Here is an 18212-nt window from a genome sequence, read left to right on the forward strand (position 1 = left end):
ACCTAATCATACCTCAGACCAACTCCACAAACATCTCCCTGACAAAGGAAAGTCTACAAAAACACCTAGTTGTTTTTGTAGGCACATAGCTAGCCTCAGCAAACAGCCAAGATCAGTGTTGTTCCAGCGCAGAGTAGCAAAAAGTTGTGTTGCACTGATACCTGCCAAAAGCTGAAAATGTAATTAAAGATGCATAATTACTGAAGCCATTAAGTCTAAATGATCATATTGAAATGTCCATTACAAAAGAACTTCCAAGTAGAAAGTAAGGCCTGTAGGCCCCATGACACTACAAGAAGAGGTCTGCTTGTAGTTACAAGTGGATGTTCATGCATATCTGGCAGAGATGTCGTGATATTTCAGGTGTGTTTTTAAATGCCCATTAAAATGGCTACAAAATACAATATTATTTCCTCCCACAGACTGAAAAAGCTTCTTGAACAAGAGACAGCGTATCAGGCAAAAAAAGAGAAGGAGAGCAACAAGAAAATAGCTAAACTGAAAGAAGAATTGACTAAACTGAAATCCTTTGCTTTAATGGTGGTAGATGAACAGCAAAGACTCACTGAGCAGCTGAATCAACAAAGTCAAAAAATTCAAGAATTAACCACTTCTTCAGAACAAGCACATGAGAAGCTGGCTTTTGCTGAAGCAAAAGCTCAAGAAGAGGAACAGAGAGCCAGCAGGCTGGAGGCTGAACTTCAAGCCCAAAGCAGTAAGGTTTCCCAAGACCAAGAAGCAATGATGGCCAAACTAACTAATGAAGACAGTCAGAATCGTCAGCTCCGGTTAAAATTAACTGCTCTCAGCCGACAAATTGATGAGCTGGAAGAGACCAACAAATCTTTACGAAAAGCAGAAGAAGAACTGCAAGACCTAAGGGATAAGATAAATAAGGGAGAGTGTGGGAACTCCATGCTTATGACTGAAGTAGAAGAACTACGGAAACGACTGCTGGAGATGGAAGGAAAAGATGAGGAGCTCATAAAAATGGAAGATCAGTGCAGGGAGCTTAATAGAAAGTTAGAAAAAGAAGCATCGCAGAGCAAGAACCTTAAAGGGGAAGTTGACAAACTCAACAAAAGAATTATGGAGCTGGAGAAATTAGAAGATGCTTTCAACAAGAGCAAGCAGGAATGCTATTCCCTGAAATGCAACCTAGAAAGAGAAAAAATGTTAACAAAGCAGTTGTCCCATGAGCTGGATGGCTTAAAAGCTAGAATTGGTGAGCTTGAAGCAATTGAAAGTAAGCTAGAAAAAACTGAGTTTACGCTTAAAGAAGATTTAACAAAGCTGAAGAGTCTAACAGTGATGCTTGTGGATGAAAGAAAAACTATGGGTGAAAAAATAAAGCAAACAGAAGAAAAGCTGCAAGCTGCAACTTCTCAGCTTCAGGTGGAACAAAATAAAGTGATGTCCGTTACAGAAAAACTAATTGAGGAAAGTAAAAAGGCACTGAAATCAAAATCTGATGCAGAGGAAAAAGTGTCCAGTGTTATAAAAGAAAGAGATGAACTGAAAAACAAGCTCAAAGCAGAAGAGGAGAAAGGAAGTGATCTTGTTTCCAAAGTGAATATTCTAAGAAAAAGACTTCAGTCACTGGAAGCTGTTGAAAAAGAGTTTCTTAAAAATAAACTTAAGGAGAGTACTAAATCCAGCACTTCCTTGCAGCAGGAGAACAACAAAATTAAAGAGCTTTCTCAAGAAGTTGAGAGGCTTAAGCAGAAGCTGAAAGAAATGAAGGCTATAGAAGATGATCTTATGAAAACTGAAGATGAATTTGAGTCTCTAGAACGAAGATATATCAATGAACGGGACAGAGCCAAACTCCTATCAGAGGAGCTGGAGGCTGTGAAAATGGAAGTGGCTAGGTACAAATTAACAGAAAAGGCAGAGTCCAATCAAGAGCAGTGTCTTTTTAAGAAGCTCAAAGAAGAGGAAGCTAAATCAAGTCATCTTTCCAGAGAAGTAGATGCACTGAAAGAGAAAATTCATGAATACATGGCAACAGAAGACCTAATCTGTCACCTCCGAGGTGATCATACAGTCTTGCAGAAGAAACTCCTCCAGCAAGAAAACAAGAACAGGGAGTTAGCAAGAGAAATGGAAAGCCTCACGAAAGAATTGGAGAGGTACAGACGCTTCAGCAAGAACTACAGACCCAGTCTCAATGGAAGGAGAATTTCTGATTTGCAAGTTTTTTCTAAAGAAGTCCAGACAGATTCAGCAGACAATGAACCACCCGATTACAAAACCCTCATGCCTTTAGAGCGAACAGTCATCAATGGGCAGCTGTATGAAGACAGTGATAATGAGGACAAAGACAACAACGAGGAGGAACAAACAGTGTCTTTCAAAAGCAACTCATCCATTGCAAATGCTGTGAACAAAAAATTATGGATCCCTTGGATGAAGTCCAAAGAGAGCCATCCTCAAAACGGAAAGATTCATACTAAGCAAAATGGAAACTGTGCACAGACTGGAGACCTAGTGCTAAGCCATACACCTGGCCAACCTCTTCACATAAAAGTAACTCCAGACCACGGACAGAACACAGCAACACTTGAAATAACTAGTCCTACCACTGAAAGTCCTCACTCCTACACAAGCACGGCAGTTATACCCAACTGTGGCACTCCAAAGCAAAGAATAACCATTATTCAAAACGCCTCCTTAACACCTGTAAAATCAAAAGCAGCAGAAGCTTACACGAGCCCAGAGCAAGTAATTTCTCCTATTACTATGGCTACTTTTGCAAGATCTCAAACTCCTGAATCATGTGGTTCTTTAACTCCTGAAAGAACAATGTCCCCTTTGGCTTTACCAGTCTCAAGTTCTCAGGAACAAACACTCTCCTCGGAGCCTTTGGAAATGGGAGCCAAGCATGCCGTTTTTAGAGTATCCCCAGACAGGCAGTCGTCATGGCAGTTTCAGAGATCTAACAGTACGGGATCAAGTGTAATAACTACTGAGGATAACAAAATCCACATCCATTTAGGAAGTCCTTATGTCCAAGCTCTCACCAATTCCAAGCCCATCAGTCCTTGTAATGTGGTGCAAGACAACAGAACTACAGCACTAGCTAATGGCCTACCCAGTAAGCCCACCAATAAAATCACCAGCAGTATTACTATCACACCAACAGCCACTCCTCTCCCACGGCAATCACAAATTACAGTAAGTAATGTCTATAACTGACCCCCATCCATGCTGTGACACCCTTACCAGCAACCCATCCTGTTTTTCATCCCAGCAAGAATTATTTGGAACAGCCCTTTTACTTTGGGAGAGATCTGTGCATGAACTATACAACAGTATATGGAACTAACGTTAAGTTTTGCCTGCTTAGTGTTATCAAGTGTGCACTTACTGTATATCTTCTCATTGAAATACAGTTATGTATAATATTTAGTCTTGCACTTGTATAAATGCATCTTTATGTATTTCCATTTTCAAAATAACTCACATTACTTTTGACTGCAACCTGCCTTGGTAAAATATTTTAACATTACAAAAACAGTAAATAATTGATTATTTTTATCATTGCTTGCAGAATATTTTTGTTCGTTATGTGTGGTTTGTATTTTTTTGCATGTACAGTAGAATTTGAATTAAGCCATAATATTGCCTGCTAACTTCAGATAAGACTTGAATCATTACCTTCCCCGCTATTTCCCAACTCCTCCTAGTGCACTCATTTCAGATAATTATCAGTACATCACACACAAACACTCAAAATATTATGTATTGTATCTCATTACAAATTTATGATGCATACATGATATGATCCAGAGCACAATCACCACTTTTCCTCCCCATCTTTTTTCACACCGGTTAAAACTCTTTTTAAACCTTCCTGTAAACCTTTCTTGTAAGTGAACTGAGTTCAGAAGCTTATATCACAAAATGATTCTCCCCAAACAAGGCGAGCTTTTTTTCCAATACAACAGAAAACCCGCTATCGGTTAGGTACGCTGTAAAACAATAAACAGCAACACTTACATTCCTAAAGGATAACTCAGAAGTATGGCTTCACACATAATATTCCAATTTCATCTAAGCTCCTAGCCATCAGTTCAACATACAATATACATCACACAGGTACACTGAAGAAGAAACAAGATTAGCAAAGCATGGCACACCTTCACGTTTTTCATATAAGAGGCAGAGAAAGCTTGACAGAAGCATGAAGAAGTAGTACTAGACAAATCTCCAAACATGCACACCTCTGCAACTATGGTAAATAGGAGTACCATACAGAATGGACAAAACAGGTTAAGGTATTTCAATGACAAATACAGTATTAGTGCCTAAGAAAAGGACAGAAACATAAGCAATTCTGCCCTTTACACATGTGCCAAGCAGTCAGTCCTAACCTCCCAGAAAATATCGCTAGTAGTGGACCAACTTCACACAGAATGTAAATCAGCCCAAAAGACCTGAAATGCACTTTCAAATGTCTCTCTTTCAAAAGCTGTAAACAGCAAGTGTAAATTGGAACAGCTGCTTCTTATTCTAAAAAGTTAAATGCCTATGTATCTTATGGTCTTGGGGAGGGGGTGTCTTTAAAAAAAATTCTACCTCCTTATCAACAAGGAAGTTTGCAAGTAAGCAGAAAGTCCTTATTCACTAAACCCATATCTTTATTCTGTTTACATTATCTAGAGAAAAAAAAAGTAAGTATAACTTAGCAACTGATTCAGCAAAGGACTTTGGCACATGCTTTCACATAACAAGGGGACTTTTACCATTTTAAGTACTTTTGATGGACAGGAATGCGAATTATTACAACTGTAGGTAATAACTAATTTTAGAAGGAACAGTTTCTATTGAAAAGCAAAGCCCACCACCCATACACACTTTTCTCAATAAAATTAACAATGGGAAAAAAAATTATTAACTTATATGTGATAGAAATGGATATAACAAATGTATTACAGTTGAGCAGCGGCAATTTTAAAAAGACAAAATGTGGACCTGCACAAGCCTAGCTTAATGTCATGCTGATACAACATCTCCTGAAGTTGCTGAGCTTCGTAAGAGGTCCTTCCCACTTGTTTTGTCTCAGTTTATCTTCACTTACTGGAAAAGTGAGATCTGACTAAGACTGGGTCAGAACAAGTACACAGTCTTATCCAGCAAAGCAAACTTTGGCTCGCACCAACTTCAACAAAAGTTACTGATCAAGACAGCAGGCAGCACTAAGGCAAGTCAAGATTATAATAATTTTAGAGTGTGCTAATTATACAAACAAGTTACTTAACTACATTCAGGTTACACATTCTTAACTGCAGGGTTCATTGAAAATTAAAAAGCAGTCCACTCAAGACACATTCTCTGCACATCTTCTACGTATCCTGCTGATCCATACCCAAGATCTCTGCAGGGACACATTACAAACATGGTACTGAATAACTGTGTCGGAAGTACACACTTGCCAGTATACTAACAGACACCAGAGTCTCCAAAAATTAAAGGATTAACAGTTGTCCTCCAGAAGAACTAATATTTTCTTCAGTTAGACTTAAAAATCTTGTAGGGGAAAAAAAAAACCAATCAACATTTAATTTCATACCTGCACTGCAAAATATACAGATATGTGTTGATCATTAACCACCTGGCCATCTATTACAATGTCTTGTAAAAGAAAAGCACAAATCAGGACATAGCAATAAGCACACTTAGTCCTTTGGACAATCCCCAAGCTATTATGAATACAAAACCTAGATGAGAGTTCGCACCACTTATAAGTTTAATTATTAAACAGGACAGTACTTCTGTTCCTTTCTTAATCCTTACACTGGTGATGGTTTACCAGTAACTGTCTAATTAACAAAAGACAAAGGAAGCAGCCACTCATGATCGTTAACTCCCAAGTAAGAAGCATCACCATTGCCTGTAAATGAACTCGCTACATTTCCTAAAAACACACCTTGATTAAGGGATGCTTATATACCCCTGCTGATGAAACAAGCTATGTGTAGATCTTAACTGACTTCACAGTGGAATTTTTGTCATTCATTTCAACAGATGAAAGATCAAATAATTATTTTGAGTAAAAACAAGGTTTGCAGAATAAAACCTGTTCATCCTGTTCAAATTCCCAAGATATAGTTCAAAGCACACAGCAGAGTAAACAAACACCTGGATGCATTTGTTGAGAGCTGAAACTTACTTAATTGTTTGAACAGAAACAGAAAAAGAAAAATTTTTCATGATGAGGGTGGTGAAACACTGGAACGGGTTGCCCAGAGAGGTGGTAGATGCCCCATCCTTGGAAACATTCAAGGCCAGGCTGGATGGGGCTCTGAGCAACCTGATCTGGTTGAAGATGTCCCCGCCCATTGCAGGGGGGTTGGACTAGATGACCTTTAAAGGTCCCTTCCATCCTAAAGCATTCTATGATTCTATGAAATAAATTAGCTGTAATTTTATCATAAAATAACAAATAGGAAGCATAGCTTAATAATAATAAGCAAATTACCTGTTTATAAATTAACCTCAAGTTGTTTAGATCACCACTTGATATTTCAGATTATTTTCATTTTGCTGAGTGGGAATATTCACCTACTTCCTTGACAGGCAAAGAGAAAACAGCAGAGCAAGGAGAAAATTAAATTAGTTGCCTGCAAATTGATTTAAACACTCTGAATAAAAATATCAAGCATAATCATATTAAAATTCAACCAAGTAAGGCAGCTTTTCTAGGAATTTCAAGCATTCCATAAATGGTAAGTATTGCTGTTAATTTGGAGGCTGAGATGCTTTTGTTTTCAGCATTTGCCCAAAAGCGTAAAATCTGACAGGTATGTAATGATTCAACTAAATGTCAAAGAGAAATATGGTCACAATGTAAGCGGCATATATCAGAGGGATTAAACTCTGAAAGAGAGCATAAAAGCAGTTTTCAGCAGATCATAATATCAACCTTTCTCTTTTCCAAAACTCTTAGCAAGCATCTCCTCTGAAGACTAAAAATCTACTCTTTCCCCTGGATGTTGAGTTTCTTGGAAAAGAAAGGGAGCATTAACTGATTTAAAAAATGGAAGAAGTTATCAGCCCACTTTCCTTCATCTTTTCAGTTTTATTTCAGTGAGTGACCAAAGGAACACAAGCAAGGGCAGCCCAAACAGTTTGGTGCTCAGCATTTAAGTCATTCTTTTTATGTGTTTAAATATTTCAGAAGAAATATTTGTAGTTCTTGTCCTTACAGGGAGGATGGATGAGGGGAGGGAGGGAAAAAGAGGAAAAGAAAAAAGAAGATAATAAGAAGCAATAATGGTTTTCTGAGAGCAAAGTGCCCATCCATCAACTGAGAGGTAGCATTTCAAGTTATTTAAAAACCTCCCTCAAGTAGTTAATTAAGAAACAGAATTTACAAAAATTACAGGAGCAGCCAGCTAGTCTTCCTGATCCAAAGCACAGTAGATGATATGGTGTCTGCGGACAGAATGTAAGGCTGTAATAAGAAAAAAGATCTGGATGTAAACATCTCATGCAAGGCTTGAGAAGGCGTGCTCCCCACACTGGGGAAAAGTAATCAGAAACAGAGTTGTACAGCACTACTTGCTGATTAAGATTAAATGGATGCTGCCGGTTAGGTGGTGGAAATGGAGTAACCATCTGCAGGATGACTTTGTCCCTAGGAAACAGATATTGAGACAGGCAAAACAAAAACTGACAACTGCCTAATCTCCAGGCTTAAGCAAAGACTACCAAAACATTATGTTACCAAGAAACAGAAGAGAAAAAGATCTTAAGGTTCAAGTACAGCACAAGTGGGTGTACAAAGACATTTTAAAATTAACACCAAGTACCGTAAGCGGGAAATTGCCCCCCCCCAAAAAAGACCAACCTTAAAAATTTAAGAAGCGTGATGTGTTTTCACAAACCCGCAGTCAGTGGCCCCAAGATGTAGCTGAATTCTCTCCGCTAGCACATCACCCTAAGTCCCACCATACTGTGGGCACCCAGAAAGTCTCAAACATCAGAGCTGCCAATGGAACATGATTCTCCTCTGACCACTAAGCAAAGTACTCTTGGGAAACAGATTTTGAGTACAAGAGGAAAGACCTGTTTTAATCAATGACTCTCCACTTGCCAAGCAGTGGCCTGACATCACAGGGTCTTCATACAAGGATCGGCAAAAGCAGCTCCCTCCCCTGTGTTACCCCTACCATATCCCATATCACAAAATGCCACCCTTTCAGTTATGCTGTCATCACTGTTCAGGAAGGCAGCACCATGAACCAGGTCAAGAAACTAACCTAGATTAAAAAAAAAAAAAAACACACAAAACAAAAACCACACACAAAAAAACCCAAAAACCCACACTCCACAAATCTTTATTAGAAAAAACAGGATCCATTTCACAGCACAGCTCTACAAAAGAGCTGCATCAGCATAACTGAAGGGGCAAGCAAAAAGGATGAGCACTTTGTACTGGAATCACGGCCAAAGCCCTGGTCCCATCACCTTAGATGCTACCACTATTGTCTGAAAAGATACAGTCTAGCAAGCAAATACATCACAAAGCACTCCAAATATACAACAAACATTCATTAGTGCTGTTAACATCCTTCTGGGGTAGTAAGATGAAATCAATCCTCTTTTAGGAGAGAAGTTAATTGACTTCTGCAAAATCACAGCAAGGCAGCTTCAATCATGATTACAATCTAGAATTTCTTATCCTTGATTGCCTCATACTCAAGCCATTATAGGTCATGTTTTATTCTGTAGAAACACTAATCTTGGCTGGACAAAAGGTAGAGGATTTTTTTTAAATAAAATTTATATACAAATAAAAAAAACTTTATATATATGTGTATATATATATATATATATATATCTATTTAAAATAGGACTCTGATCAACACACTTTTAAATGTGGCCTTCACAGAGGAAAACAGCCTGCTCCCAGACAGAAAAAAAGCCGTGATGGTAAAAGCAGAGGGTTCTTTTTCCTCCTCCATGCAGAACACAATTGGGCTCAACCTGGTTACCTCCACATACTACTTCAACATATATATTAACTAATATGAGAAAAATGTATTCAAAGCTTTTGAACAGACAATACTGAAGACATTTTCATGTTAAAGGGTGTGTGCGTAGGTATGAGCACAGTTCCACACATCTTTAAAATCTGCATAATTAGAAATATCTAAACACATATATCCCTACCTGCCCACAATCTGTACGGAGTAAGACCTGCTGCCAAAAGTCTACTCAACAAATGGCAGCACAGCTTTAAACTACGAGAACTGATGATCTCACACAGATTTGTAAAATAATGTATTACATAAAAACACTAACAGTTAAGCAACAGCAGAAACATTTCAGTGCCGGTACTACCCTCTCCTGGACAGAATTAATGTTGCAGTGTATCTAGTATTCTTTAAAAAGGCCATACTTCTTAGGGACCCTAGGTGCCCTAACAAGGTGCCTGAGATCCCTCCTTGTTTCAAGGGGCAAAGGGAAGAGAACTAACAACAAGCAACTGTTAACTTCAGAGAACAGCGAGCTGCATGGCTATGTAGATCAACCAGACCCAAGTAAATCTTTGTCCTAGGGGAGTTGACCTACAACATACCCTTACCTTTCCCTGCATCTTGTCAATTATCTATTAAAAATGAGACTTTAAACTATCTTATGTTTAAAAGATTATCACATTTCCCAGTGAAGACATGCCCCAAGAAAAGCAAGGCACATAACAGAATTTTAGTAATTAGGAATACAACTTCTGCCTCCAACTCTGTTCAACCATGCTTCTTTTCCCCACCACCAGAAAGCAGATTTAAACTTGGTGTTCAGGGAATAAGACCATGGTGACACATTTGGGTACATGAGTGCAAATCACATATGTCACATATATGGAAACTATTTCTAATATTAATATGACCTATTTGACAGAAAAATTTATATTATTGAAATCAAGAGTGCTATAATAGGCCAAGTATCAGCAGAAGAGTAAATATCGCAGAAAATAGGGCTTAGAAGGGGCCTCAGGACATTTTCCAGCCTGTTCCCTTACTACAACTGGACTTAAACCCCTCCAAACAAATGCCTGGTTCATGCTGTTCTAAAAAACTTCTGCAATGACAATTTCACAGTTACCCCAGGAATGTATAACAAGGCTGAAATATCCTTACCATTAAGAGTCTTGCTAGTTTCTAAACTAAATTTCCTTTGCTAAATTGTAATCCAGTATTCGCTTTCCTATCCCTCCACTGGACTTCGAAAACTATGTTCTCTGCAACAGGCTTTCACATACTAGAAGACAATTATCATGTCTTCCCTCAGTTTTGTTTTCTCCAGATTAAACAGACAGAATTGCTTTCCCACTTAATAGCTCAAGTACTACAACTGTACGTATTACTAATCATTTTCCCTCTGCAGAGCTGTTTATAATGATGTGACAATGCAGTGCCCCAAGCCAGACAATACTCTGGCTAAGGTCCTACCAACTAAGTATAAGGATTATTTATACTGCTCCTGCTTACACAGCTCAATATAGTCATGCACACAAGTGGGTTGCATAAAAGGAAATGCAGAGCAACTAAGAATTTTCCCCCTGGATTCCTAGAAGACAGATGCCAGGACCTAGTGAAAGAAAAGGAAATAGCCGAATGCCCTGTGCAGTTGAAGAGGCCTAACCAGAAGTTTCAGCCAAAGCTGTCTTGTTTGGAGACCAAGGAGAATATTCGGGTTTATCACTTAACTCATTCTCACTTGCAGACCTGGCTTATGTTTTGACTGCATCCAATCATCCAGGAACAAACTTAAGTCTGGCAAGAGGCACACTTGTGCACATACAGATATGTGGACTTTTGTGTAAAGGATCTTCAGCACCATCCCCTGGCCACTTTCACTAAAGTTGAAAATTATATTCTCTGTTGCTCAAATTTCTTAAACTAAAAATTTAAGCAGTGAGAAAGAACCTTATCTAAAGTTATTTCTCCTAGATCAAGTTCTACAATGACTGTAGAAAGGTAAATAAGAAAACTTACAGCAGAAGTACTACGTGCTCCTCCCTATTTAAATGAATACAGTTCAAACAGGAAGCAAAGCATACATCCAGAGGGTGGGGGAAAAAAAAAAAATTAGGACCAAAGGCAGAAGAGCTACTTGAACAGCACAGAAACATTTTCTCTCTCTGACCCGCTTCACCTCCACTTGCCTTAGCCCACTCCCCAGAAAGCAAGCATTGTATTGTGGTAAAATACCTGATGGCCCATATAAATAACAAATAAGCCACTTCTGTGCCTGTGGGGAAAAAACCAAAGCTTGTATGGAATATATATCTTGATATTTCAGAGCATGCTTTCACAGTTAACTTCTTGAAATTAAGAAGGGCCATTTTCACAGTCACGTGTGAAAACTCCACAATTGCCACCCATGAATTGTTTATCCCTGTCCCGAAGTACCTGCTGTCATTCACTATGAAATAACAAACACAGGCACAGCATACGAGTTCTCACTCTAACACCCTTCTTCCTGGCAATTCCTGTGACAGGTGATTGACATCTACTTCAGAAGTTAATTTAAAACTGAGGAAGTTAAAAGATCCTTAGGAAACTCTAGCTTTCTTGATTCTTAGATCATTGCTTGCCTTGAAAATGAGCTCTAACTTATTTCTACAACTGTAAGCACTACTGACAAAAACTTTGGTACTTTCCAAGCCCAACACCTTAAGCTAATAGGATGCTGTTATATTTACAGACACACCACGTAATCTTCTCATTTCAGAAATGTGGCTAGTTTGATGTCTTTGGGGCTGGTTGTCTTTGTTGTTGCAGTAATTATTTACCAATATTTACTTAACTGTGTTTAGACACATTAAGTAAAGGAAAACCACACAACTACTCAGATAGGTAGCTCCTGGGTAACATTTTGTTTCTAGGGGTGTTTTGAGAGCACTGATGGGAACTCAAGAGGGCTCTCCAGAACATGAAAGGCAGCTCAGCTTGGTTTTAAAAGAGGAAATATGTTTATCCTTCAATCACTTGGAAGGACAGCAAATATAAAAAGTGGCCTACAGATGGGAACTGAAGGAGCCATAACTAAAGAGCAATGATCAACACAGAGCCAGTAAATGCAGAATACAAGTGAGTGTCAAAAACAGAATGGGCGAGACTGAAAACCATTCATCTTGAAAGAGAAAATGAATTGATAGAAAGGGTGCATACATTTGAAGAGATTCTTGGTGTGCTTACAGACTTCCCATACATAGATAAGAGTTAAAAATCAAATTGAAAAAGCCCACCAAAATCTATATATAGGGCGTTCTTTTTAGTCATTCAGGTCTGCCCAAAAAACAAAATGGACATCCCAAAACACAAGCATGCCATAGCCAATGTATCTGCTTACATGCCTCTACACTAGTTTGGAAGGAAGAGGATTGCACGTGAATTTTCAGCACACATACAACTAAACCAATGCAGAGCTTGATATACAGTTACTTCCAAGTGCTCTCCAGACAATTCCCACACAATGCCCTTCCCTCTTTACAGGCACATCTTACAGCAGCTTAAGCATTGATCTAGTCCACTGACCCAAAATAAAAAATAAACAAAGTTTAGTCTTTGATCTAGCTACACATGTAATTAAACCCAGAAAGTTAAGTGTCAATACATGTTTTCCTTAAATTTAAGTTATTCAGCCTTTCCTATCTAGAATTTATACCAGGAACAATGAAAAAGAAACCAATTTTTAAGTGCTGAATGAGGAGGAAGAGAACTAGATGGACAGTTTATTAAATCCCTGCCTACAACAGAAGTTACAGCTATACAGTTGCATTGGTACAACTGCTGAAGTGCAAGTTTCATTGTCCTGGCACAGAAACTTAACACTGGTATAGTTTACTTGCATAGGAAAAAAGCCCTATAATAGAGCTGTTACCCTCAAGTTTGACCCTATGCCAGAAGTTGCATAAATTCAGTTATTGTGGCTATAAGCAATGTAAAACACACAAAAGAGCAATACAAACACTGTAAGCAGACCAAACCTTGACAAAGTCATCAGTTATAATGCAACTCTCAGCACCAAGTGATAATAATTTAGATGTATTTGATACTGTCATTCAGAACTGCAAAATAGAACATCACTTTGAATCACCAAAAAATTTGTGCTCGAAACGAAATCTGCTGGCTCAGAAAGCCATATTGTAAATAGTGGTTTTAATGAGCTGGAAGCTGGCACAAACTATAGGCCACAGTACAGGGGTATTTTCACACCTAACTTCCCACTGATTTAATAAGACCTTAGAGCCTGAATACCAGCTAGATACACAAAACCTGTAAAAATCTGGGCCTACAAATACATTCTTGAAGTACTAACACTGCTGTTCCATCAACTACAGACAGAATTCTTCAAGCACTTTGTACCCTATGGAATCTCTGAACTGAAACACTTCTCAAAAAAAAAAAAAAAAAACAACTCACAACTCTTTCTTAGAGATACAATCATGCTTTAGCATGCAAGACTTTACATAAATACTTTTATCTATTCATCTCAATATGCTTAGCAAGTGATGGCTAACCTAATTCTTTTTATAGTTAGGAAACCAAAGCATGTTTTATATAATCTCTAAATTTACATCAGACAGTAGCACTGCTAGGAATAGCCACCCAAACATTTTATTCTCAATACTGTGCCTCATCTACCAGGCCATACCACATAGTCCGAAGGCAAACTGTTCCAACTCAGTACTCAAGGAAAGCCATATAGCAGTAACACAATTATCACCTCCAACATAAACCCCTTCTTTCTTAACACCATGCCTTTGGTAATTGAAGCAAAATGCTTTTTGGCTTTTTTGTTTGTTTGTTTGTTTTTTTCTTTTTCTTTTTTTCTTTTTTTTTTCCCCTTGCATACTAACAATACAAGTGCTAAAATTCAAGACTACCATGAAAATGCATGTTAATTTTTTTTTATTCAGCATTTAACGACAAGGTTCAGTCCGGTTTTAGTGAAAGTAGTGGGATGCAGTACAAAAGAATAACTTTGCTGCCACCTAGAGGTCAAATCTTCAAGGAACACCGAGCAAAGAAAAACGCATATCGTTTTACCTTCTCACTTTCAAAGTCAAACTCTTTCCTTTCTCGATGTATTTAAAAAAAAAAAAAAGCTACAAAATGAAACTTTCCGATTTTGAAAATAAAAACATGAAACGAGTTATACACATTCAGACCCAAGATCTATGTATCTCATCTTTGGTAGTGACCAGAGGTAAACGCTTATAAAAAAAAAAAAAAAACAAAACACATTAAGTACCAGTCAAATAGAGTAATAAACCCAGCCTCTAGCAGTCTACAACTTATGGCTATCGACAGCTGAAATCTACGTCACATCTTTGTGTTTAGGAGTCCTTGATGGATGCCTTGAATCAGTCTAAACTCTCTCCAAACCAGTTTATATCATCACCTCAAAAACTGCCTGTCTCAATGAGTTTTGCAGCTCTTTAACAGGGGAAAATACTTTTTACTTATCTTTGACTGACCTTCAATGGATGCCCGCTCAATTAGAGAGAATTTCCCTATTCACCATAATGCTACATAGATTTCTTCTGTTGTTTTTTTCTGTCTACAATCTATTTTCCAAACTTGAAAAGGTTTAGAGTATGTTGTTAATCTTCATGCAGAAGCCATTCCACAACTGATTGTCTTTGCCACCTTTTCCTGCATTTTGCCATACCCTTTTCTGAGCTGTTTGAACAAAACTCTGCGAAATATTCACAATGTAGGCATGGTTTGGATTTACACACTAAAAAATGATGGGTTTTGTTTTCTTTTATTCTTTTCCTAGTAATTCCTAACCTGCCTGTTACCTGTTTGACAATTGCCGGTTGCTGAGGCAATGAGGACCATTTACAGTGACTCCAGGATCTGTGTTCTGAGTGACAATAGCTGTCATATTTACTACTGTATGCCAACTAGTTTTCCCTACATATATTATTTTTCATTTGTTGACACTGAACTGACATACATTTTTATCACCTTGTTACTCAATACCATGAATTACTGTCAGCTCTTCCTTCTAATATCCTCCATTTTATACCATATGCACATCATCATTTCAGTACTCACTCTCTTCCCATGCAGTTTATGAATATGTTGAATATCACAGGTGTCTGTGAGGCTCAGATGTTATCTCCGCTATACTATGAAAACTGGCTATGTGCTCTGCTTCCTATCCACTTGCTGCTTTTTAAGCCTGAGAATTTTCCTTCTTTTTCCACAGAAAATTTGCTCTCCCAAGATTCTTTTGTTAGAGACCACTATCACGTTTTTTTGAAAAATCGTCATATAACATGGTCACATCTATAATAACAAGTTGAAGGCACCTATGTCTCTCTCAGACATGGGTCAACCCAAACTACAAGAAAATTGTGAGCCTCCAAAACAGCCTAGCCAGATACAAACTACCTACTCAAAATAACCCTCCTCTGGGCTAACTCCCAAGCTACGCCTCGGAATTGTTCCAGAGTTAGATCCAGGTCACAGACCATCCAAACAATTCAACACTATTGACAATTAAACAGCTCCAGTGCCTGGGAACATTCACAGACACTGCCTAGTTATTATTAGACAATCTGACACCATATATATAACAATATATACCTATATAACACATACTTGAATGTTATCCTCAACAAGAAGTGTGGATGTTTTCCCATCCCAAAATTAGTAACCATGTGGGTGGACATGCCATTACTTATTGTCATTTCTACAGTTTGATCAGTTCAGTAGTTATGAATCTTCTGTGAAGCTTTACTCTAAAAGTGTCATCACATCCCTCTAGCATCACCAGCAATTTCAGTGACAGACTGCACATCACTAATAAGTATCCAGCAAGTTTTAAAAATCTTTTCCTTCAGAACTCTTGGAAAAATACCACATTGTTCTGGGAGATCGTTACTATTCTTTCTATCTCTTTGTTCTCAAACTTCAGGTAGCCCAGGTTGCTTTTTTTTTTCCCTTACTCATGATCCATTAAGGACTTGTGATGTGCAAACTTTCCCCAAATTCCTCCATACTGAGCAATGCAATGATCTGATGTTGGCTCAGCTTTATCCTTTTGAGAACTCCTCTCATATACAATTATCTACCACCAAATGGCAGGTTTTTGAATTGTGATACTTTTTTTTTAAATAAATACTTATTCCAGGCAGGCTTTTATGGCCACTAGGAAGTTGTCTCTCAAAACTTGTTTTGATGTAGCTCATTCTTATTTATACTTAATTCACCAGAGTTTCTACACTGTTTTCTATTGTCCTCATTTGAACACCATTCTCATTTTATGTTTTTTAAAAAAACCTCAGTGAATTTCTTTTACTCTGTCGCTCAACTATAAAAAGTATATAAAAAGGCTTGTGATGTAAAAAGTCTTTCTGATGGGTAGTGCACATTTAGGACTAGTTTCAGATATGGTACCTTTCAAACAGTCTCCTTGCCTTTACAGGTCTTCACCCCTTTTCAGTGCTCATGTTAACTTTTTATTTTTGTCTAGTTACTTCATTACAACTAAGTATGACTATGATGGATTCTGGAGGGAGAGCTCTCTCTTAGAAATACATTCATTTTGTGTACACTGTGGTCACTTTCAAAGACTGATCTCTCACAGTGAAGTATGAGCTAGGTACCGCCTGCTACTCAGGACTGAGTCAAGACTTGCTTCTGCACGTGGAAGTTCTCTCATTATTCACCCAGCGAAGTCACACAGTTCACAGCCTTTGCACTGCATCACTCACTCAGCCCCTAGGGCTGCTGCCCTAGTCAGAGGGCTGACAGAAACCCCTCTGATTTATACTCTGGATTTCAATCCATTCAGATTCTTTGATATTCACCAACCAAGTAGACAAGTTAAACACAAAGCTACACTCTCATTACCAAGGAGAGAAGGAAGTTCAGACAAACAGTTCCAAGAGCAATGCATTTAGTTTTACAAAGTGGAAAAGAGACTGATGAGCTAAATATACAGCCCGTCTCTCCTCCCTAATGCATGACTTATTTTCTCCGTTTATTTCAAGATTACTGATGCATTCCGTCGTTCAATTCCAACTCGGATCCCCAAACCAAAGCCTACAAGCACAACCAAAGTACCTGTCAAAATTCCTGCCGGACATCTCAACAAACCACTCCAAGACAGCAGTTCTGGAAAGCTACACATTATAAGGACTGTGTCTAAAACCTGCCTTCAAAGTGGAGGAAGAAGGTAAATAATTTTCTATGATCTATGACATTAAAATGGATCTAAGCAACCTGAATCTCAACAGTAGTTGTTTCCATTGGGGAAAAGTCTGAAACCATCCACATGGTCAGCACGTCAATGGTCACCAATCACAGGACATCAAGAGAAAGCCAAATTCTTAGGAGCCAAAGGTAACTGCATGTCTGCAGGGACCGAGCTCTGCTCACATTTTGCTGGTATAATTCCAGAATTTGGCCCTCACAGTAGAGAAGCACATAAGATGCAAATCAGTTTCTACTATAAATTCAGTTTTGACATGTTCCACAAATAACAATACTAGTGCTGTCTCAGTAGATTTATAAAAACATATGGTCAATCAAACGAAGAGGGGTTGAAGGAGGTGCCGTTTTGTTTTCAAAGTTGGTCTAGTAAAGAAGTGTTTCAGTATGGATATCTTCAGTAGTAAAGACAGAATGAAAAAAGGTATGGAGAAATCTGCTCTTTTAGAATGCATAGAACTTAAAGAAATGCAGAGCTCCTTGTTGTGCCAAGCATCATTTTAAAAGCGTGATTTGAAGAAGAACAATTCTCTCCTCAGTAAGTCAACTAGTGTGATTATCCCCACTCGCATTCGTGCAGATGTTATCTTAGAAAAATAGATGCAGGAATTGAGATGGATATTGTTTGTATTGGCTATATAAACTTGCACCATTTTATTTGGACTATAATATTTAGATTTCAGTTCACTTAAACAGTATTTTGGAACTGATCAAAATTTGTGTCAAGCTTAACAGTAAGTTGTGACTTACACAGAAGTGCAATTTTGTTCTTGCATTCCTCCACAGTTTTGCCCTTCCTTTCAACTGCTCACATTCAGGTAAAATAGGTAACTGCATTCATAACTCTTAGTGAAGTTTTGTTTAACCAAACTAACTCTGCACAAGTAGTTCTAGTTCATCCATGAGAGGATTTGCCTTTTTGCTTTTCTTAAAGCATAACTTCTTTAAAAGACTTAAAATTCTCTC

The 18212-nt window shown here is 38.1% G+C and overlaps 2 protein-coding genes across 7 annotated transcripts in view; one reads left to right on the forward strand and one right to left on the reverse strand.

Annotated features, from left to right (window-relative positions):
- Window positions 1–18212, reverse strand: part of CMSS1 (cms1 ribosomal small subunit homolog) — a 245966-nt gene that overhangs the window by 225006 nt on the left and 2748 nt on the right. The window lies entirely within an intron of this gene.
- FILIP1L (filamin A interacting protein 1 like) overlaps window positions 1–18212 on the forward strand; it is a 210949-nt gene that overhangs the window by 191603 nt on the left and 1134 nt on the right. For all 6 annotated transcript variants that reach the window (XM_009466698.2, XM_087757109.1, XM_087757110.1 and 3 more), the window contains 2 exons: window positions 423–3177; window positions 17027–17211. In XM_009466698.2, the coding sequence (XP_009464973.2) occupies window positions 423–3177; window positions 17027–17211 (2940 nt within the window). The remainder of the gene's footprint in view (window positions 1–422; window positions 3178–17026; window positions 17212–18212) is intronic.

Source organism: Nipponia nippon, unplaced genomic scaffold, assembly GCF_047370975.1.
Source record: "Nipponia nippon isolate SJK-2023a ecotype South Korea unplaced genomic scaffold, ASM4737097v1 scaffold_2, whole genome shotgun sequence".
NCBI lineage: Eukaryota > Metazoa > Chordata > Aves > Pelecaniformes > Threskiornithidae > Nipponia > Nipponia nippon.